The sequence below is a fragment of the Stenella coeruleoalba genome (assembly GCF_951394435.1).
Source record: "Stenella coeruleoalba genome assembly, chromosome: 1".
NCBI lineage: Eukaryota > Metazoa > Chordata > Mammalia > Artiodactyla > Delphinidae > Stenella > Stenella coeruleoalba.
Window position 1 is genome coordinate 75,690,195 of NC_137169.1, and position 22,445 is coordinate 75,712,639.

The following is a 22,445-nucleotide window of genomic DNA, read 5'->3' on the forward strand; positions in this document are numbered from 1 at the left end:
TGTGGGTTTTGCCACTTTCCTGGTCATCCCTCAGTCTCTGCTTTCTGGGGAGACTCTCCCCCCGGTGTCCCTGTGTGAGCAGAAGCCTCTAAGTCAGCTCTTAAATATTGTACTTGCTTCAGCAGGGCAGTCCGAGCGTCTCTCCACCTGCAATACCGGCAGGTGGCGCTGCAGCAGTTCCATCCAGGGAGACTACACTCTCATCAGTATTGCATAAGCAGTGGGAGCACAGGTCATAAGATGAGGGAGTGAGAATCAGGGAGAAGCGCTCTCTCTCTCTCTCTCTCTCACACACACACACACACACCACACAAGAAAGATAAACAACAGGAGCCGTTTGGGGCCTCCTCAATGTATGGGAGCCCAGGCATCTTTGGTCTTGGTGCTCCTGGAGAGTTTGCCCCTCATTATAACCTCTTCACTCATTCATTTGTTCCTTAGTCCAACAAATATTTACAGAGCATTTACATTATGTCAGGTACCAGGAATCCAGTGGTGAACAATATACTATCCCTATCCTTAAGGAATTACCAGCCCATCCTATAAACTTCATCCTCAACATTCTTCAAACCTCAAAAGATTAAGTGTCTTTTTGGATATGAGGTCACTTTCTCAAAATATGGAACAGATGCCAAAGCAAAGATTCATTATTAATGTTTCTGTTAAAACATAGAAGACATTTCATGCTGCTTAGTCGTCTTCCTAGGAGACACTGAAAATTTACATTTCACAAGTCAAATTGTAATATAATACTCTAACATAGGAAGTTTTATACCTACTTTTCAGCTTTCTGGTGATATTGGCCCAGTATTTTTATTTTAAAAAATTATAAAATGTTAAATTCTCCTAGTAATTGTTTAAAATCTGGCTTTTTTTGGAAGGAGATGCAAATCATTTGGAGAGCTTTTATAAAACTAGCAAGGCAACCATTATTATCACCATGTGAAAGGTTGGAAACTGAAGCTCAGGGAGACAAAATAAATTCCGCAAGTTTAACCCATTAGCAAGTAACAGAGCAGGATTCACCCCTGCATCAGTACCCAAGTACTATTTCCCCATACAGTGATGAACTGTTTCTGCTCCTAAGGCCAACCTCCTAGACATTGGAGCCTAGTCACTCTGGTCTATTCCAGCAAGGACTTTCCTCCAGCAATGATCCCTTTTTTCTCTTGCATTATCGTTTTTTTTTTTTTTTCCATTAGCATACACGTATAATAGTTCCCATTAAAAAAGCAAACAAACTCCCTTGCCCTGCAGTCTTCCTTCATCTACTGCTGCATTTCTCAATTCCCTTTTAATTTGTAGGAAAACTTGACCCGCTGTCTGTTTTCACTGCCTCTGCCTCCTCACCTCCCACCCTCTTGAATTCACTCATATGGAGCTGTTGTCACCATTGCACAAAATGGTTTACTCAGGTTGCCAAATTCATTGCTCAGTTCTGAGTCCTCATCTTCCTTGACTGCTCAGCAGCATTCAACTCGGATGATCACTCTCTCCTTCCTGAAACACTCTCACCCTATGCCTTCTGATTTCCTTCCCGTGCACCAGCTGCTCCTTCTCAGTTTCCTTTGCTGGCTCTTCCTCTTCCCACTTCTGAATACTGGGGCTCCTGGAGCTCAGTCTTCAGTCCTCTTCTTCCCTCTGTCTACACTCACTTTTGTGTTTCTCAGTGATTTTCAGCCCTAATAGACTCAATTTCCCTTTCTATAATAAATATCTTGTAATACCCTTTCTATCAATACTATCTTATCCTGATGCATCTCAGGGAATCTGCAGAGGCATTTATAATTTAATGCTACAGCTCTTTTGTTTTAGAGAAATAAATTTAGGCATAATTTGAAAAGAGATTATATACTTATGCCACTTCCTTATATCTAACACTTAGTGCTATACTAAAAACAGATACTATCATAACATTTAGTTAGCCCCCAAATTATTACAGGAGTCAGCAGGTGTTGAAGTTGTATTCATTTTAATTTGAGTTTCTCTCCACTACTACTTGGTGTGAGATATTGAGACTATAATACTCTCTAGTTCTCAGTTTCTCCCTTAAAGGTTCACTGATCCTCAAAGGATCATATAAAATGAAACTAAGAGCTAATATTTGATAAGCACTTGTGCTAAGTAGACATGGTTCCAAATGCTTTCTTGACTTCATTTGATCCTCACAACAACCTTATGAGCTGGTCACTGTAATATTTTCCATTTTATAAATGGGGAAACTGAGGCTCAGGAGGGCTGAAGGAAATTTCTTTTCTTTCTTTTTTTTTTGGCCACGCCACGAGGCTTGTGGGATTCTAGTTTCCCAACCAGGGATTGAACCCAGGCCCCAGCTGTGAAAGCGCCAAGTCCTAACCACTGGACTGCCAGGGAACTCCTTCAAGGAAATTTCTGATGTCCCACCATAAGTGGTGCAGCTGGGATTAGTGTCTGCTTCTGGAGTCTTCACTGTCAACCATTACACTGTGACACAGAGCATGTGGTAAAAAATCTCAAAAAAGGCTAGCTATTATTATTAACAAAATAATCTCCTCTTCCAAGCTTGATAAATAGCTAGTTTTTGGAAATGTGAGATACAGATGTAAATTTGAATAATTGGTAATTTCATCTTTTTTTCTGTCATTGAATGCTCTTGTTTCTGTTCCCCCCTCCCCCGACCAGGATATGGTGACCGAGGCATCTCCATATCTGTTTGAAGCTACAGAAAAAAGATTCTATTTCAAAAATGTTGCCATTTTGATTCCTCAAAATTGGAACACAAAACCTGAATATGTGAAACCCAAACTTGAGACCTACAAAAATGTGAGAATATCAAGTTCTTTTTTCAAATTTGGTTTTCTTTTGTGACTCAGATTTTTTTCTTCAAAATATTCTAGAATCGAATAAAATTGTTTCAGAACATGCTGGTGTGAAGTAAGGTCAATTCATTTGCTGAAATTTTGTAATGACGAAACCTTTTTCTTAAATTTCAGGCTGATGTTCTGGTTGCTGAATCTAATCCAACAGGTAACGATGGACCCTATACTGAGCATATGGGAGGCTGTGGAGAAAAGGGTAATAAAATTTATCTGACTCCTGGGTTCCTAGCAGGAAAAAAGTTGCTTCAATATGGACCACAAGGTATGGGTAGAGATGAAATATTCTGTTATATTTCTCATAACTTAATAATTTTACGTTGCAAATGGATCAACAATAGCATTATCTTTCTGAGTAAGAACATAAAATAGACTATTATAGTATGTTTCTTTCATGTAAAACAGATTCCAAATAGTTCATTTCTCAGTTAGAAATTTATTTTCTTCATATTCTGCATATATATGTGTGTAAATATAATATTTTTAATTTTCATATTAGTATCAGATAATAACTCTAAAATAGTTTAATATGCAATGTTGGGTTTCTATTGCTCTGTGGGGAGACACCTGAACAAATTAAACCTCCTGCCTGCAATTCAGGTAGTGGCTACCAGATGGCAGACATGCATAACGTTTTCAGACTTCAATGTGCGTTCATACTATAAACGGATTGTTAAAATGATTCTGATTCAGTAGGTGTGGGGTAGGACCCAAGAATCTGCATTTTAACAAGCTCCCAGGTGATGCTGATACTGCCTGACCTTGGACCTCACTTTGAGTATCAGACAGAATATCCTTGCTGTTCAGCTCTCAAAAATATGTGACTAAAGAAAAAACCAAATTTTCCTTCACAAAATATCATTTAGCATTCCCATATGAACCAAATAGAGCAATCTTTGGAGAAAAGATTAAAAGAAACCAGCAATGGAGTATATATAATATGTACTTTCCAAGTATAATCAAGTGTGATTAGTATTAACTAATTAGGTTAACTAATAACTTGTTCTAGGTTTCTTTACCATTTTGAAAAGATTAGAACAAATTTGATTTTCTTCATTTAAATAGGCAAGGCAGAGAAAACAAACAAGCAAACAAAATAGCACTTGGTGCCTGCATGCCCCACTCCCAAATACCCTAGAGCACTTTTACAGACCTTCTCAGAAAGAAGTGTCCAACAAACACACCTCTTTGTTGTTCTTTTACAACACCCCCATAACATGAACAGAAAATTGCCAATGTATAGCTCAATAAATATGTGTTGAACTGATTTGCTTAGCTGCTCCAACCCGCTCCTGGGCCCACTCCAGCCATCAGGGTCACCATATACAATGTCATTCCTTTATACTCTCGCCTTTCTGTACTGTGACTCCACGCCTGCTACTTCACAATCTTCCCTTCCCTTTAAGAGGCCATCAGTTGTTCCCTAGCACTGAGAACAATCTAAAATCCTTAATGTGAGATACTAGGGTTACTTAACATGCACCTCCTCACTTAACCTTCCAAATTCAGCCTACCTGGGAATTTACATTCCAGAAAAACTGAGCTGTACATAAGTCACTAACATTCATCCAAATTTAACAAATACTAAGTATCTATTAAGTTCTAGACAGTATGTGCCCAGACATGTCAGTGAAGAAGTCATGGTACCTGTTCTCATGGAGACAAGAGTCTGTAGTGAGAGACTGGCAAGTAAGAAGCAATGACAATATAACATGATAAACGCCATAATGGAATATAATGAAAGTGATAAGGAGGGGTACCTGGACCAGTTTGAGGATGTCAGAGAAGGCTTCTAGGTGGATATAAGCCTAATTTTGAAAGAAGAGTAGGAGTTATTCAGTCAGAGATAGGGAGAGAGTATTCCAAACCAAGGAAAAATATGTAAAAACGACCAGAGATGAGCAAGAGCATGACGCGGCTAGAAAGTAAAAGGAGTTCAAGAATCCATTGTCATTATGGAGTTTTGGAAGTGGGTGGAGAAGAGCAAGAAATATGGCTGCAGAGAGGAATAGGGCCTGAATCATCAGGGACCTTGTAGGCATATTGAAAAGTTGGACTTAACCCTGAGCACCATAGCGGAGTCATTGAAGACTGGAGACATGGAGGCCAGTTGAGTGAGTGTTGCAGTAGCTCAGAAGTAACTGGCAATGAGACTGGAAAGATGAGAATAGGTCAAAGAAGAAAAAGGCAGATGTGGAGTAGGCAGGGCTTGAGGTTTGTCCACATATGAGTCATTAGGGAGAAGGACCTATTGGGGGTGCTGCCCTGGCTGCCCTATAGGTCAGCCTGTGCTGACCTCCATCATTACACTTGCACCCCTAAGGATTATAGTTATCTAAAATGATGTGTGTCATCTGCTAGACCATGAGATATGTGAGGACAGGGCAATTGTTTTATCATTGTATGAATAGCTGCCTTGCACTTACTAGGTGCCTAATTGACACTTGATAATCCAAAATAAACAGTCATATTTTACAGAAATGTGCAATTGTCGTATCAGATTGTTCCTTCTAAGGAAATCGAAACTTTAATCAAAAAAAAAAAAAAACATAGCAAAGCATAATAGCATTCAGAAGAATTACTTTCTCTTAGTTTAAGAGGGTAATTTTACCATTCTTATTGTAATCAGGTGTTTAAAATACTTTTTCACAGGAAGGGTATTTGTCCATGAATGGGCTCATCTACGATGGGGAGTATTTAACGAGTACAATAATGACCAGAAATTCTACTTATCCAATAAAAGAAAAAAACCAGTAATGTATGTATATTTTGATTAACTTTTCACAAACTATTTTAAATTGCAAACAATTTTGTCTTGAATTGATTACTTTAAAAATGTCAGTCTTTTGTCTTATTTTCTATCTCTCACTCTTAGTGCCGTCTTTTTCAGATTCCCATAAAACTACTACTTTTGTTCACTTTACAAGTGTCTTAATTAGTTGAATTCTCTACTCTGCAGCTACAAATCATTTGCCTCTTTGTGTGTGTGTGTACAACTAGAAGAAATCCACAGGTGCTACGTTCAGTATCTCCATCTTCCTGTATCACAATCAGTGACATAAACAAAGCTTCAGTGCCTTGAGGGTAGAATACTATCTGTGTGAACTATGTCAGTTTGAATGGGCCTGTGAGAGACTGTGGAATTTAGCTGGAAGACAGTCCAAGTATTAAAACAAAACAGAAAACTTCTCCCAATTTGAATAAAACCTTGTATGGTGTCAATAGGAAGCAAACTGAACACTTAGAAAGTACCTCTGCTGCTGTGATTTTACAGGTGAGTACTTGCAATCAAAAGTTTCAGGGAACAAACTGCTTTAGTAAAAATGTAAAAGGGAACTTCCCAATTTATTTTAGAGAGCTAGCATAATTCAGATACTAAAACCTGACAGATGGCATGAAAAAGAATTCTGTAGATACAGCTTTCTAAAAAGGTTTTAAATAAAAGGATAGTAAGTTACACCTGGCATAATTAAGGGAATAACAAACACCCTAAGGTCAAGAAGGATGTCTTCCAGAAGTCTGAAAATGCTATGATATTAGGTAAGTAATTAATATAGTATATCAAGTAAAAGAAGAAAATTAAATGATTATTCCAACAGATTCTGAAAAGGAATTTGATAAGCTTGCACATTTACGCCTCAGTTAAAAACAACCACCTCTTTTTAAAGACTAGAGCTGGCACAACACGCCTCTTCACTCTTGCTTCCAGTTCGACTCCCCTGATGGCTGTTTAAGGAGACGCACTCAGCTTTGGTTTGGTTACTGTCTTTATTCAGCACAGTTTCCAAGGGAAGCTGCACTGGGCTCAGAGCTCAGCCTTGGCTTCCCCTTTCTCCCACAGGAGCATTACTGCTCTCCATTTTCCCCTTTCTTTATTACATTCAAACTCTGTCAGCTTGGTCCACTACCATGACATTTTCCCTCACTCTTATGTCACTTTAGGTATAAAAAGACACTAAGTGCCTCCCAGAGCCATACACAGTCTATCTGATTGGCTTGTTCCCTCCGCACCTCAGAGACCACTCCTGACGTGATCATATGTTGGATGGACCTCTCAAATCTCAGCCCACGGATGCCATTCAGCCCTGACATCTGCCTTTCCCACTTCTTGCTAAGCTTCCAGACAGACGTTGTATATCCCCTTGAGAGAAAAGCTGACTAGTACCTATTCCTTCCTAGGGATATTCCAGAAATATCCACATATACAGCATGTTCATCCTTCCACAGATAACATTTGCAAAACTGACATGATTACCATGTCCTCTTAACAATAAATCTTATTATAACATACAAATAGCATTTATTGCTTATCTACCAATTTTTTAAAATTACTCTTAAGGCCTGGAAACAATTACAAAAATGACAGTACTGCCTACAATAGAAGGCTTCCTTAATATGATGCAGAACATCAATTGAAAGCCAACTGCCTACCTCATATTTAATAGGGAATCATTAGACATTCCCAGGAATGAGATAAGAGTGGGCACTGTTAGCAGTTATCTAATCTTGTTTAGAAAGTTGTAGCCAATGCAATAACATGTTGGGGAGGTTAAAAGAGGGGGGGCTACTAGAAAGGGAGAGAGAAAATTGCTTCTAGGCAGACGATATGTGGTCTACTTAGAAAGCCTCAGGGAAAAAATAGAAATTAAAATTGATAAGGGAAGTCAATAAGGTAACCAGAGATATTTGAAGAAAACTCTAAGAAATGTGAAAGTCATATTTGAAGAAAACCATAGCATAAAATCCTCCTAAAGAATTTAAAAGAAAATCAAGATTAAATGAGAGATTTTCAATTCATGGAATATGTAAATCCAACCCCAATTAATATATAGGTTTTATAAAACTCTAATCAAAAGTACTTCTATTTTTACCTCATTTTAAAGTCCCAGAGTTTATTCAGTAGATAGTACCCGAGAACATTTTTGAAAAAGAATAGGTATAAAGGAAATTTTTCTCATTGAATTTTAAATATACAATAAAGCCAAGTTAATTAAAACAATGTGAACTGACAGACACTTACACAATAATTTACTATTTAATACAGCTAGAATTATAAATCTACAAGGAAAGACAATATTTCTTAAGATGTCAGGACAATTTTTAACTACGTGGGGGGAAAAATTAACAGACTCTCTTTCAATTGGATAGACTCATTAAATATAAAAAATAAAACCATAATGAAAACTAGAAGAACATTAATACATATCAAACTTCTCTATGGTGAAGGTCTTTCTATACATTCAAGAATTGGAAAAAGACATAACTAAAAGAATAATAAATTTGGCTACATATAAATTAAAAATTTTGTTGCATATAAGTCAAACATAAACTAAATTAAAAAATAAGAAACAGAAAAATATATTTGCAAAAATTTTAAAAAACAGGCTTTTAAAAACTTAGTATTATAACACATAAAGAACTTTTGAAAACCAGTAGGAAAACAATAACACCCTAGTAGAAAAATAGACGCAGGAGAAGAATAATTTACAAAGGAAGAAATAAAAATGGCCAGTAAAAATGTAAAACTGTTCAGACTTACTAGTAATCAAAGAGGTGCAAATTTGACAAAGATGAGAATCGTTTATTGCCTAGTAAGTGACTGTCAGTGGGATGAGTGCTCCCATAGATGGTTATTAGAGGAATAAACCAGCATATAACTTTTCTGGAAAGCAATTTGGTGACACATATCAAATCTCTAAAATTTTTTCTATTTCTTGCTCCAGTAATTTCATGTTTAACAATCCATTTTAAAGGAAATGATAGAATGAGCTCTATCAACAGGCTTTAAAATGTTCAAACTTCTGGGTCTGAGCATTTATTCTGGGAGTCAGTCATGCAGCAAACTTGGAAACAGTCAAAATTTTATGTGACATTTTATTTATTCATGGAAGTTTTACTTTTAGCACTGAAAAATTTTGGGGCGGGAACAAAATGAAGTAAATTAGGCTAAATTCATGTTGTAGTATCAAAATATTAAATTATTAAAATCACATTTTGAAAGAATAATGTGAATTATAACAACACAATTTAAATGTACTAAAATACTAAGTTTTTTAAGATCAAGAAGCAAAGCTATATGCAGAATGTTATGCTTATACATAGAGAAGGAAATGCTTCAATATGCTAGCAGTAGTTTATCTCTGACAGTGGGACATGATTTTTTTTTCTTCTTTATACTTTTTTGCTATTTTCAAAATTTCCTATAGTGTTCATATATTATTTATATACTCATAAAATAAGATGTGGGTGAAAAGTACTCCATTTATAATAGTGACAAAAGTCATAAGTGTGTAAAGAAAAATCTAATATACCTATGAACACACAAGAACTATGCAAAAACTGTATGATGTAAACTAGTTACATAAAAACAAACAAACAAAAAATTTCAGCAAAATTTTTAAGGTAAACAAAAGAGGGCTCCTGATTTTCCAGGAATGAGGGACTAGATTAGGAAGTGCCTTAGGACTTCGGTCTTTATTAATTGTTAACAGTAGCTGTAAGCTTAGTTTTCTGCTGCATAGAAACACATTCTGATATCATCTTGGGAACCCCTCAGATACTTTCTGGCAAACAGAAATTACTCTAATGAGAATTTAATAATTTTGCTATTTAAGGGGATGTATTTATTTCTTGAATTATGAAAGGAAATCGTAGACAAAGCCATCTGTAGAACCTGACCACAGAGTCCAACACTTCTAAATTATATCACCTACACCTAAACATCTAACCTTAATATATTTTCAGATGTCCGTCAACTATTACTGGTAAAAATGTACTACAGAAGTGTCAAGGAGGAAGCTGTGTCACCCAATCATGCAAATCCGACAGAGTAACAGGACTGTACGAAAAAGGATGTGAGTTCATACCTAATGAATTTCAGACTGAGAAGGCTTCCATAATGTATTCACAAAGTATTCGTTCTGTAAGTGCCTTGCTCCTTTTGTTTTTCTTTTTTTCTTGACACTTATGAATTTAGTGAGGTTTTTATCCCAGATGCTGCAAGAAAAGGTCAAATGTTAGGAAGTCATCAGTGAGCAGCTGATCTCTGTGGGACAAGCCAGGAGAACAAAATCAGGGATAAAGTCCTATCTTCCGCAGACCCCTTCCTTAGGTCCATTTTTTGCTCCTCCATCATCTCCCTCCCACTAGCTTTTAGTTTAAGGGCTTAGAACTACTTCAAATATCTTTAAAGGCAGACAAGCACAAGAATTAGTTAAACAAGAAATTTATCCAGGGGGAACAGGCACTTCTTTTTATTAGTAATAAGAACATGATCAGTAGCCTTTAATTTAACTTTCAGAGATCTCTTTTCGGCCTGCATATTTGCTTTTGGTTGTTAACTAAAATTTTCTATCTTTATGAGAGTGTTGGTGCCTTTAAGGAATTTGTACATAGTTTTAATAGCTTTAAGTAGTTTTAAAATACAGATCATCCTCCAGCCCATTGTAAGTTGAAAATATCTCAAGTTGAAAATTCATTTACTATACCTCACCTACGGAACATCATAGCTTAGCCTAGCCTGCCTTACACGTGCTCAGAACACTTACATTAGTTTTTAGCTGGGCAAAATCATCTAACACAGAGTCTATTGTATAATAAAATGTTGAATATGTCATGTAATTTATTAAATACTGTACAGAAGTGGAAAACAGAATGGTTGTGAGTATATTGGTTATTTACCCTCATGATCCTGTGGTTGACTAGAAGCTATGTTCGGCTCGTTGCCGATAGCCAGCATCACCAGAGTATCATACTGCATACCACTAGCCCAGGAAAAGATCAAAATTCAAAATTCGAGGTATGGTTTCTATTGAATGTGTATTGCTTTTGCACCACAATAAAGTCAAAAAATCATAAGTTGAACCATTGTAAGTTGGAGACTGCATTTCTCAATGATTTTTTAAATGACCAACTGGTTATAAAATAAACTTGACAAATTACCTTTATTAATGTAAAACATATATATCAGCAAATTTGCACAAACTAAGATAAATGCATCAGTTAAATTATTTTAGTGGGGAGCACCTCTTATCTTCCAGTCTCTTTCATAAAATTATGTTTTCCTTTCAGAGTAAGAGTGAAGTAACTTGCAAGAGTCTGTCTATAACAATATAGCATAAGTTTAAAAAATATGATACATCATGGTTCACTAGGGCCAACCTTCAGTCTGGCTTTGCAGTCTATTTCCAGGATAATTCAGAAACTTCCAAGAGGGGGACCAGATTTATTTTTTAACATCTTTATTGGAGTATAACTGCTTTACAGTGGTGTGTTAGTTTCTGCTTTATAACAAAGTGAAAAGTGAGTCAACTATACATATAACCCCATATCTCCGCCCTCTTACATCTCCCTCCCACCCTCCCTATCCCACCCCTCTAGGTGGTAACAAAGCACCAAGCTGATCTCGCTATGCTATGCGGCTGCTTCCCATAGCTATCTATTTTAGATTTGATAGTATATATATGTCCATGTCACTCTCCCACTTCGTCCCAACTGACCCTTTCCCCTCCCCATGTCCTCAAGTCCATTCTCTACACCTGCATCTTTATTCCTGTCCTGCCCCTATGTTCTTCAGAACATTTTTTTTAATTCCATATATATGCGTTAGCATACAGTATTTGTTTTTCTCTTTCTGACTTACTTCACTCTGTATGATAGACTCTAGGTCCATCCACCTCACTACAAATAACTCAATTTCGGTTCTTTTTATGGCTGAGTAATATTCCATTGTATATATGTGCCACATCTTCTTTATCCATTCATCTGTCGATGGACACTTAGGTTGCTTCCATGACCTGGCTATTGTAAATAGAGCTTCAGTGAACATTGTGGTACATGACTCTTTTTGAATTACAGTTTTCTCAGGGTATATGCCCAGTAGTGGGATTGCTGGGTCGTATGGTAGTTCATTTTTTAGATTTTTAAGGAACCTCCATACTGTTCTTCATAGTGGCTGTATCAATTTACATTCCCACCAACAATGCAAGAGGTTCCCTTTTCTCCACACCCTCTCCAGCATTTATTATTTGTAGACTTTTTGATGATGGCCATTCTGACTCGTGTGACGTGATAATCTCATTGTAGTTTTGATTTGCATTTCTCTAATAATTAGTGATGTTGAGCATTCTTTCATGTGTTTATTGGAAATCCGTATATCTTCTTTGGAGAAATGTTTATTTAGGTCTTCTGCCCAGTTTTGGATTGGATTGTTTCGTTTTTTGATTTTGAGCTGCATGAGCTGCTTGTAAATTTTGGAGATTAATCCTTTGTCAGCTGCTTCATTTGCAAATATTTTCTCCCATTCTGAGGGTTGTCTATTCGTCTTGTTTATGGTTTCCTTTGCTGTGCAAAAACTTTGAAGTTTCATTAGGTCCCATTTGTTTATTTTTGTTTTTATTTCCATTTCTCTAGGAGGTGGGTCAAAAAGGATCTTGCTGTGATTTATATCATAGAGTGTTCTGCCTATGTTTTCCTCTAAGAGTTTGATAGTGTCTGGCCTTACATTTAGGTCTTTAATCCATTTTGAGTTTATTTTTGTGTATGGTCTTAGGGAGTGTTCTAATTTCATTCTTTTACATGTACCTGTCCAGTTTTCCCAGCACCACTTATTGAAGAGGCTGTCTTTTCTCCATTGTATCTTCTTGCCTCCTTTGTCAAAAATAAGGTGACCATGTGTGTGTGGGTTTATCTCTGGGCTTTCTATCCTGTTCCATTGAGCTATATTTCTGTTTTTGTGCCAGTACCACAGTATCATGATTACTGTAGCTTTGTAGTATAGTCTGAAGTCCGGGAGCCTGATTCCTCCAGCTCCATTTTTCGTTCTCAAGATTGCTTTGGCTATTCGGGGTCTTCTGTGTTTCCATACAAATTGTAAAATTTTTTGTTCTAATTCTGTGAAAAATGTCATTGGTAATTTGATAGGGATTGCACTGAATCTGTAGATTGCTTTGAGTAGTAGAGTCATTTTCACAATGTTGATTCTTCCAATCCAAGAACATGGTATATCTCTCTAGCTGTTTGTATCATTTTAATTTCTTTCATCAGTGTCTTATAGTTTTCTGCATACAGGTCTTTTGTTTCCTTAGGAAGGTTTATTCCTAGGTATTTTATTCTTTTTGTTGCAATGGTAAATGGGAGTGTTTCGTTAATTTCTCTTTCAGATTTTTCATCATTAGTGTATAGAAATGCAAGAGATTTCTGTGCATTAGTTTTGTATCCTGCTACTTTACCAAACTCATTGATTAGCACTAGTAGTTTTCTGGTAGCATCTTTAGGATTCTCTATGTATAGTATCATGTCATCTGCAAACAGTGAGAGCTTTACTTCTTCTTTTCTGATTTGGATTCCTTTTTCTGCTCTCATTGCCGGGGCTAAAACTTCCAAAATTATGTTGAATAATAGTGGTGAGAGTGGACACCCTTGTCTTGTTCCTGATCTTTCCTGAGGAAATTGTTTCAGATTTTCACCATTGAGAACGATGTTGGCTGTGGGTTTATCATATATGGCCTTTATTATGTTGAGGTAAGTTCCCTCTATGCCTACTTTCTGGAGGGTTTTTATCATAAATGGGTGTTGAATTTTGTCGAAAGACTTTTCTGCATCTATTGAGATGAACACATGGTTTTTCTCCCTCAATTTTTTAATATGGTTTATCACATTGATTGATTTGCATATATCGAGGAATCCTTGCATTCCTGGGATAAACCCCACTTGATCATGGTGTATGATCCTTTTAATGTGCTGTTGGATTCTGTTTGCTAGTATTTTGTTGAGGATTTTTGCACCTATGTTCATCAGTGATATTGGCCTGTAGTTCTCTTCTTTTGTGACATCGTCTGGTTTTGGTATCAGGGTGATGGTGGCCTCGTAGAATGAGTTTGGGAGTGTTCCTCCCTCTGCTATATTTTAGAAGAGTTTGAGAAGGATAGGTGTTAGCTCTTCTCTAAATGTTTGATAGAATTTGCCTGTGAAGCCATCTGCTCCTGGGCTTTTGTTTGTTGGAAGATTTTAATCACAGTTTCAATTTCAGTGCTTGTGATTGGACTGTTTATATTTCTGTTTCTTCCTGGTTCAGTCTCAGAAGGTTGTGTTTTTCTAATAATTTGTCCATTTCTCACAGGTTGTCCATTTTATTGGCATATATTTGCTTGTAGTAATCTCTCATGATCCTTCGTATTTCTGCAGTGTCAGTTGTTACTTTTCCTTTTTCACTTCTAATTCTATTAATTTGAGTCTTCTGCCTTTTTTTCTTGATGAGTCTAGCTAATGGTTTATCAATTTTGTTTATCTTCTCAAAGAACCAGCTTATAGTTTTACTGATCTTTGCTATCGTTTACTGTATTTCTTTTTCATTTATTTCTGACATGATCTTTATGATTTCTTTCCTTCTGCTAACTTGGGGTTTCTTTTGTTCTTCTTTCTCTAATTGCTTTAGGTGTAAGGTTAGGTTATTTATTTGAGATGGTTCTTGTTTCTTGACGTAGGAGTGTACTGCTATAAACTTCCCTCTTAGAACTGCTTTTGCTGCGTCCCACAGGTTTTGGGTTGTCATGTTTTCATTATCCCTTGTTTCTAGGTATTTTTTGATTTCCTGTTTGATTTCCTCAGTGATCTCTTGGTTATTTAGTAGTGTATTGTTTAGCCTCCATGTGTTTGCATTTTTTACAGATTTTTTTCCTGCAATCGATATCTAGTCTTATAGCGTTGTGCTTGGAAAAGATACTTGATACAATTTTAATATTCTTAAATTTGCCAAGGCTTAATTTGTGACCCAAGGTATGATCTACCCTGGAGAATATTCCATAAGCACAAGAGAAGAAAGTGTATTCTGTTGTTTTTGGATGGTATATCCTATAAATATCAATTAGGTCCACCTTGTTTAATGTATCATTTAAAGATTGTGTTTCCTTATTTATTTTCATTTTGGATGATCTGTCCATTGGCGAAAGTGGGGTATTAAAGTCCCCTACTATGATTTTGTTACTGTCAATTTCCCTTTTATGGCTGTTAGCATTTGCCTTATGTATTGAGGTGTTCCTATGTTGGGTGCATAAATATTTACAATTGTTATATCTTCTCCTTGGATTGATCCCTTGATCATTATGTAGTGTCTTTCTTTGTCTCTTGTGATAGTCTTTATTTTAAGGTCTGTGTTGTCTGATGTGAGAATTGCTATTCCAGCTTTCTTTTGATTTCCATTTGCATGGAATATCTTTTTCCATCCCCTCAGTTTCAGTCTCTATGTGGACCTAGGTCTGAAGTGGGTCTCTTGTAGACAGCATATATGCAGGTCTTGTTTTTGTATCCATTCAGTCAGTCTATGTCTTTTGGTTGGACTATTTAATCCATTTACATTCAAGGTAATTATTGATATGTGTGTTCCTATTACCATTTTCTTAATTGTTTTTGTGGGTCTTTTTCTTCTCTTGTGTTTCCTGCCTAGAGAAGTTCCTTTAGCATTTGTTGTAATGCTCATTTGGTGGTGCTGAATTCTCTTACCTTTTGCTTGTCTGTAAAGATTAAATTTCTCCATCAAATCTGAATGAGATCCTTGCTGGATAGAGTAATCTTGGTTGTAGGATTTTCCATTTCATCACTTTAAATAGGTCCTGCCACTCCTTTCTGGCTTGAAGTTTCTGCTAAAGATCAGCTGTTAACCTTATGGGGATTCCCTTGTATGTTATTCGTTGTTTTTCCCTTGCTACTTTTGATATGTTTTCTTTGTATTTAATTTTTTGTAGTTTGATTAATATGTGTCTTGGTGTGTTTCTCCTTGGATTTATCCTGTATGGAATTTCTGCATTTCCTGGAGTTGATTGACTATTTCCTTTCCCATATTAGGGAAGTTTTCAACTATAATCTCTTCAAATATTTTCTCAGTCCCTTTCTTTTCCTCTTCTTCTTCTGGGACCCCTATAATTTGAATGTTGGTGTGTTTAATGTTGCGCCAGAGGTCTCTGAGACTGTCCTCAGTTCTTTTCATTCTTTTTTCTGCTCTGTTCTTTCTTTATTCTATTTTATCTTCCAGGTCACTTATCTGTTCCTCTGTCTCAGTTATTCTGCTATTGATTCCTTCTAGAGAATTTTTAATTTCATTTATTGTGTTGTTCATCATTGTTTGTTTGCTGTTTAGTTCTTCTAGGTCCTTGTTAAATGTTTCTTGTATTTTCTCCATTCTGTTTCCAAGATTTTGGATCATCTTTACTATCATTACTCTGAATTCTTTTTCAGGTAGACTGCCTATTTCCTCTTCATTTGTTTGGTCTTGTGAATTTTTACCTTGCTCCTTCATCTGCTGTGTGTTTTTTTGTCTTCTCATTTTGCTTAACTTACTGTGTTTGGGTTCTCCTTTCTTCAGTCTGTAGGTTCGTAGTTCCTGGTGTTTTTGGTGTTTGCCCCCCAGTGGCTAAGGTTGGTTCAGTGGGCTGTATACGCTTCCTGGTGGAGGGGACTAGTGCCTGTGTTCTGGTGGATAAGGCTGGATCTTGTCTTGCTGGTGGGTCAGACCACATCCTGTGGTGTGTTTTGGGGTGTCTATGACCTTATTATAATTTTAGGCAGCCTGTCTGCTAATGGGTGGGGGTGTGTTCCTGTCGTGCTAGTTGTTTGGCATAGAGTGTCCAGCACTGTAGTTTGCTGGTCGTTGAGTGGAGCTGGGTCTTAGCATTGAGATGGAGATCTCTGGGAGTGCTTTCGCAGTTTGATGTTACATGGAGCCAGGAGGTCTCTGGTGGACAAATGTTCTGAATTCGGCTCTGCCACCTCACAGACACATGCCTGACACCCAGCCAGAGCACCAAGCCCCTGTGAACCACATGGCTCAGAAGAAAAGGGAGAAAAAAAGAAAGAAAAAAAGAGAAATAAGTAAAATAAAATTATTAAAATAAAAAATTATGAAAAATAAAGAAATTAAAAATGTAAAAAAAGAATGAAAGAAGAGAGCCACCAAACCAAAAAACAAATCCATCAATGACAACAAGTGCTAAAAACTATACAAAAACAAAAAAAAATAGACAGAGAGAACCCTAGAACAAATGGTAAAAGCAAAGCTATACAGACAAAATCACAGAAAGAAGCATACACATACACACTCAGCAAAAGAGAAAAAGAAAATATCTATATATATTAAAAAAAAGGAAGAGAGCAACCAAATCAAACAAACGTACCAATGATAATAAACTATAAATACTAAACTAAGATAAACATAAAACCAGAAACAAATTAGATGCAGAAGCAAACCCCAAGTCTACAGGTGCTCCCAAAGTCCACTGCCTCAATTTTGGAATGATTTGTTGTCTATTCAGTTATTCCAGAGATGCAGGGTACATCAAGTTGATTGTGGAGATTTAATCCGCTGCTCCTGAGGCTGCTGGGATAATTTTCCCTTTCTCTTCTTTGTTCGCAGAGCTCCTGGGGTTCAGCTTTGGTTTTGGCCCTGCCTCTGTGTGTAGGTCGCTGAGGACATCTGTTCTTTGCTGGGACAGGAGAGGGTTAAAGTAGTGGCTGATTAGGGGGCTCTGGCTCACTCAGGCGGGGGGTGGGGGGTGGGGGGGAGGGGGGAGGGGTACGGAATGCAGCGCAAGACTGCTGCGGCAGAGGCCAGCATGATGTTGCAACAGCCTGAGGCACGCCATGTATTCTCCTGGGGAAGTTGTCCCTGGGTCATAGGACCCTGGCAGTGGTAGGCTGCACAGCCTCCCGGGAGGGGAGGTGTGGATAGTGACCTGTGCTTGCACACAGGCTTCTTGATGTCTGTAGCAGCAGCCTTAGCATTTCATGTGTGTCTCTGGGGTCCGCGCTGATAGCCGTGGCTTGCGCCCGTCTCTGGAGCTCATTTAGGTGGTGCTCTGAATCCCCTCTCCTTGCACACCCTGAAACAATGGTCTCTTGCCTCTTAGGCAGGTCCAAAGTTTTTCCTGGATTCCCTCCTGGTTAGCTGAAGCTGGAGCCTCAGCTCCCAGCCCTCACCTGCCCCAGCGGGTGAGCAGACAAGCCTCTCGGGCTGGTGAGTGCTGGTCGGCACCCATCCTCTGTGCTTTGCCCTCCGCACCCCTGTTGCTGCGCTCTCCTCCGTAGCACTGAAGCTCCCCTCTCCGCCACCCGCAGTCTCTGCCCGCTAGGGGACTTCCTGGTGTGTGGAAAATTTTCCTCCTTCACGGCTCCCTCCCAGAGGTATAGGTCCTGTCCCTATTCTGTTATCTCTGGGTTTTTTGTTTGTTTGTTTGTTTGTTTTGCCCTACCCAGGTACGTGAGGAGTTTCTTGCCTTTTGGGAAGTCTGTCTTCTGCCAGCGTTCAGTAGGTGTTCTGTAGGAGTTGTTCCACATGTGGATGTATTTCTGATGTATTTGTGGGGAGGAAGGTGATCTCCACGTCTTAATCCTCCGCCATCTTGAAGGTCTCTCTGAGATTGTTTTAAATTAACCACAGTTAAATTTGATGCACAGTCAGGTTTGGGAGCCTCTGCTCGGGGTTTACACAAAAGTTTTCCAGGTTCCCTTCCTAAAAAGTAGCTATAATGATAATACGGAAACACTACCAAAACAATCTGAAAAATGAAAATAAAGAGAAAAATAAGTGTTTTACAGCTAATGATTACTTTCTGAATTACTTGACTCCCAGATATTTAGGATTTTTAATTGAATGATAATACTGTAAAATCACTGAGCGGAGAAACTAGGTTATACCTTCTTTGTATACTGTGCCTCTTTTTTAAATCTCCCAAATGCTAGGGATATAAACTTAAAAAAGGGGAAGACACTATCATTTAGTTAGTATTATCCTTATTGCATACGTTGTCATATAATTCTTGCATAACAACTACTGCCATTTTCTAGATTTAAAAAACACTGACATACAGATTGGTAAAGGTTACTAAAAAAACAACAAACATATTGAGCTTTTTTTGTGTATCAGACATAGGGCTAAGTTTTGAGGAAGCAAATTTAATGAGACAGGGTTCTGTCATAGATGGATTTTCATCCCAATAAGTGCACTACAATGTTAGAGGAGCCTTATTGAAATTTCTTATAGGGTACTGTGAGGCCACAAGGTTGAGTGGAAATTCTTTAGGGGAAGGGTATGAAATGGGAGAACATTTTGAAAATAACCTTTTGGCTGAAACATGAAGGTAGAGTTCACAATGCAGAAGACAGAGGAAGAACTCCTTGACAAAGTGGGAATCATGAGCAAAGACACAGAGATATAAAACAGTCTGGCAAGTTTGAGCACTTATAGGCTACAGTGGGGGAAATTAGAGACTTGGAATGCGTGGCCAGAGCAAAGATCGTGAGTGAAGTGAAAATCCAAATCATGGAGATTGCTATTAGCTATGTGAAGTAGTCTGGATTGTAGTGTGTGAGCAATGATGAGCCACAGAAGGACCTTAAGTACAGGAATAAGAAGGAATATGTACCTGGCAGCTGTGGAGTGGACCAATTAAAGAGGGAGCAAGATGGAAAGGTCAGATAGTCTGAGGGAGGGACGATGAGGGCTTGAAATGATGGAGATTCCATTGGTAAAGGAGAAAAGATGATGAACTGGAGAGAGAGAGAGAATTGTATTGATCTTCTTATTTCATAGAGGGAAGAAGGTAGGAAAACTCTCAGTTTCCTATTTAGGTGACTGAATAGATAGTGGTGACACCAAGTTAGGAAATACTTGGTGATGGGGAGGAGCAGAGTCAGAGGAAAGGTGATGAGTTCAATTACGAAAACCTGAAGTTTAAGGATCCTATGGGACATCCAAGTGGATTTTGGAGAGAGCTGGAATGTTGGGTGTTGAAAGTTAGAACGCAAGGTGTTTGTAAGTCAGTGGGAAGTAAGGAAGTGAGCAGGAAGTAAAAGGATGGAGAGAGAAAATGGTACCAGGAGAGAAATGTTGAGATGTAGGTGGCTTAAAGATAGTGGCAATTGCTTGAAATGGCAAATTTGAGAAGTAGGAGGGAAGCCAACAGCAGGTAAATAGATGATTGCTGAGGAGCACTAAAAGTCCACTGAGGTCAAAGACTTGTTTTGAGATAGAAACTCTGAATTATCTCTATGATTTTCCCCAGCAGTGCTCTGCAGTGATTGTGGGATTGAGCCAAGGTTATGGGGTTACAAGGCAGTCTGGGGAGGAGGGCACATAAATGTAAATCTGCATTTAAAATATTTTAATCAAATTATTAAATATTTTAACAAGTAGTTTACTGTTATCTATATCATTTTATTGACAATTTCAGGTGGTTGAATTCTGTACAGAAAAAAACCACAATAAAGAAGCCCCAAACGAGCAAAACAAAAAATGCAATCTCCGAAGCACATGGGAAGTGATCCAAGGTTCGGAGGACTTTAAGAAAACCACTCCTATGACAACACAGCCACCGAAGCCCACCTTCTCATTGTTGCAGATCAGACAAAGAATTGTGTGTTTAGTCCTTGATAAGTCTGGAAGCATGACGGTACGTTGATTGAGTCTTGGTCTTCTGGATGGTAGTCTCAAATTTGTATATGATATGATCTGGACCACAATTTGGAGCTGGCTGGGAATAAACACAACCCCAAGGGTCAGAACAGTTACAGGAATAACATTTCCATCAGAATTGCCCACCACCTCAACTGTATTCAACAAAAATTCAGCATCAAATGTCTCATTTGCCAAATTAAATTAGCCTTCAATTTGTGAGCAAAGATCTGATGAATTATATAGAATTAACATTTTTTATGTTTCACGGACTGTATGTATGTTTATAGAACTATTACTAGAGTATTGAACTAATGATTAAACTAAAGCCAAATCCGGCTTTATATTTTAGGGCTATTTATACAAAATAATCCTATCCAAAGATACTACTAAATATAAAGGAGAAATGTTCCTCCATAGAAGGATATGCCTTGAGTAAGCTTACTGTCATTTACTCTACATTGAGGCAGCCATTTCCAAATTCCCTCTAGCCTGTTCTGTTTTTAGTCTGCCCATCTAAACCCAACCTGACTGCTTTTCTTCTGTTTCTCCATTCAGACTGGTGACCGCCTTAAACGACTGAATCAAGCAGGCAAACTTTTCCTTCTGCAGACGGTTGAGCAAGGGTCCTGGGTTGGGATGGTGACATTTGACAGTGCTGCCTATGTAAAAAGTGAACTTGTACAGATAAACAGTACCACTGAAAGAGACACACTTGCCAGAAGCTTACCCACAGTGGCATCAGGAGGAACGTCCATCTGCTCTGGGATTCAATCAGCATTTACTGTGAGACAAGTTGCCCTATCATAGTTTGCCAATGTTTACAATTTATGTCTCCTAAGAAATTCCCCTTTCCAGTGTTTCCATGTATGCCTAGTGTCTAGTTGAATTAGACAACCAATTGCAGAGCAATGGTTCAAATGATGCAACAACATAGGCCCCCAAAGCTATTGTTAACTAATTCATTCATGCTTTTGTGTTTTTCTGCATCTGTGCATTCATGCTTTTCTGCATGTATTTGAAAGATTCGTGGTGTTACTTCTACATGTCGGGCACTGTGATATGAATTAAGAATACCACGAGGGCCAAACATACCACACCTGTTGTCGTGGAGCTTATAATCTTAGTGGGGGGAGGTTCATTAACTACATAGTCACATAAATAAGTGTATAATCATACACTAATGACTGCTATGAAGAAAGGTACACAGGGATCTAAGAGGTTATCTTCTATGAAGAAAAAAGTGAACTCTGAGTTATGGTTAAATATTGAGGTAGATTAACATTCCAAACTTCTGGGTATATAGGACCTCCTTTTTGGGAAAAAAAAGAGGTTTATTTATTGAAATAGGAGGGCTTAGGAACTGTAACTCTAATTGTATTGGGGGTGTATCCAAAGATCCCATCTGATCATCCAATCATGTCATCCCTCTACTTAGACATCAATCTCTCCCCATTTTCAACAAAACTAAGTAAAATTTCTCTAACTAATATTTAAGTTCTTTTATAATATAGCCCCTACCTACCTTTCCAGGCTCAAGTACTCAGGAGTCTCTCCCAGGTATTCTATGTTTAAGCAAATTAGATCCCCTGCCCTTGCCAGTCAGCTTCCACACCTTTGCCGGGCCAGCTCCCCATCTAGAGTAATTTCTCCTCCCTCCTTTGTACCTCAAATCACACTCATTCTTCACACATCATCATAGACACTACTACTTCTTGACATCTTTCCTGATCGTTTCAACTGTATAGAGTTTCTCCTTCTGAATCCTATGAACATTTTTCTATTTTTCTTAAACATCTCTTACGACTTTTGACTCTTCTGTCTTATTTCCTGTCATGTTCTTTGCTCAAACAAAACTTCTTCAGAGATAGGAATTATCTTTTAACTTCCCAGGCTGCTGGCACAATATCTTTTCTATAGGAGGTTCTCAATAAAAAAAAATAAATTGAGTTATTTGATTACACCTGATGCTTAAATGCTCCAAATATAGAATAGAATATTCTATATTTATTTAGAGGCTATTTAGGTCCATGAAATAAAGAATAAGAGGCTGAAGGAAGCTGGCTGGTCTAAGGTCTCAGAATCTAGGCAGTGTCTTGGGAAACTCTGCCCTCTGTCTGCTTGGGGCATAACACATCAGTGGGGCTGTT

General features: G+C 37.8%; 1 protein-coding gene and 1 long non-coding RNA gene across 2 annotated transcripts in view; one reads left to right on the top strand and one right to left on the bottom strand.

Annotated features, from left to right (window-relative positions):
• The window catches only part of LOC307177254, a 50,414-nt gene that overhangs the window by 17,183 nt on the left and 10,786 nt on the right, over positions 1-22,445 (bottom strand). The window contains exons 3-4 of the long non-coding RNA XR_013825015.1: positions 20,227-20,374; positions 9,722-9,851 (exon numbers count right to left, since the gene is read on the bottom strand). This is a non-coding gene — a long non-coding RNA (uncharacterized lncRNA). The remainder of the gene's footprint in view (positions 1-9,721; positions 9,852-20,226; positions 20,375-22,445) is intronic.
• CLCA1 (chloride channel accessory 1) overlaps positions 1-22,445 on the top strand; it is a 37,146-nt gene that overhangs the window by 2,014 nt on the left and 12,687 nt on the right. Inside the window, exons 2-7 of the mRNA XM_079904233.1 lie at positions 2,662-2,802; positions 2,973-3,120; positions 5,508-5,613; positions 9,600-9,777; positions 20,075-20,293; positions 20,854-21,081. Coding sequence (XP_079760359.1) covers positions 2,662-2,802; positions 2,973-3,120; positions 5,508-5,613; positions 9,600-9,777; positions 20,075-20,293; positions 20,854-21,081 — 1,020 coding nt within the window. The remainder of the gene's footprint in view (positions 1-2,661; positions 2,803-2,972; positions 3,121-5,507; positions 5,614-9,599; positions 9,778-20,074; positions 20,294-20,853; positions 21,082-22,445) is intronic.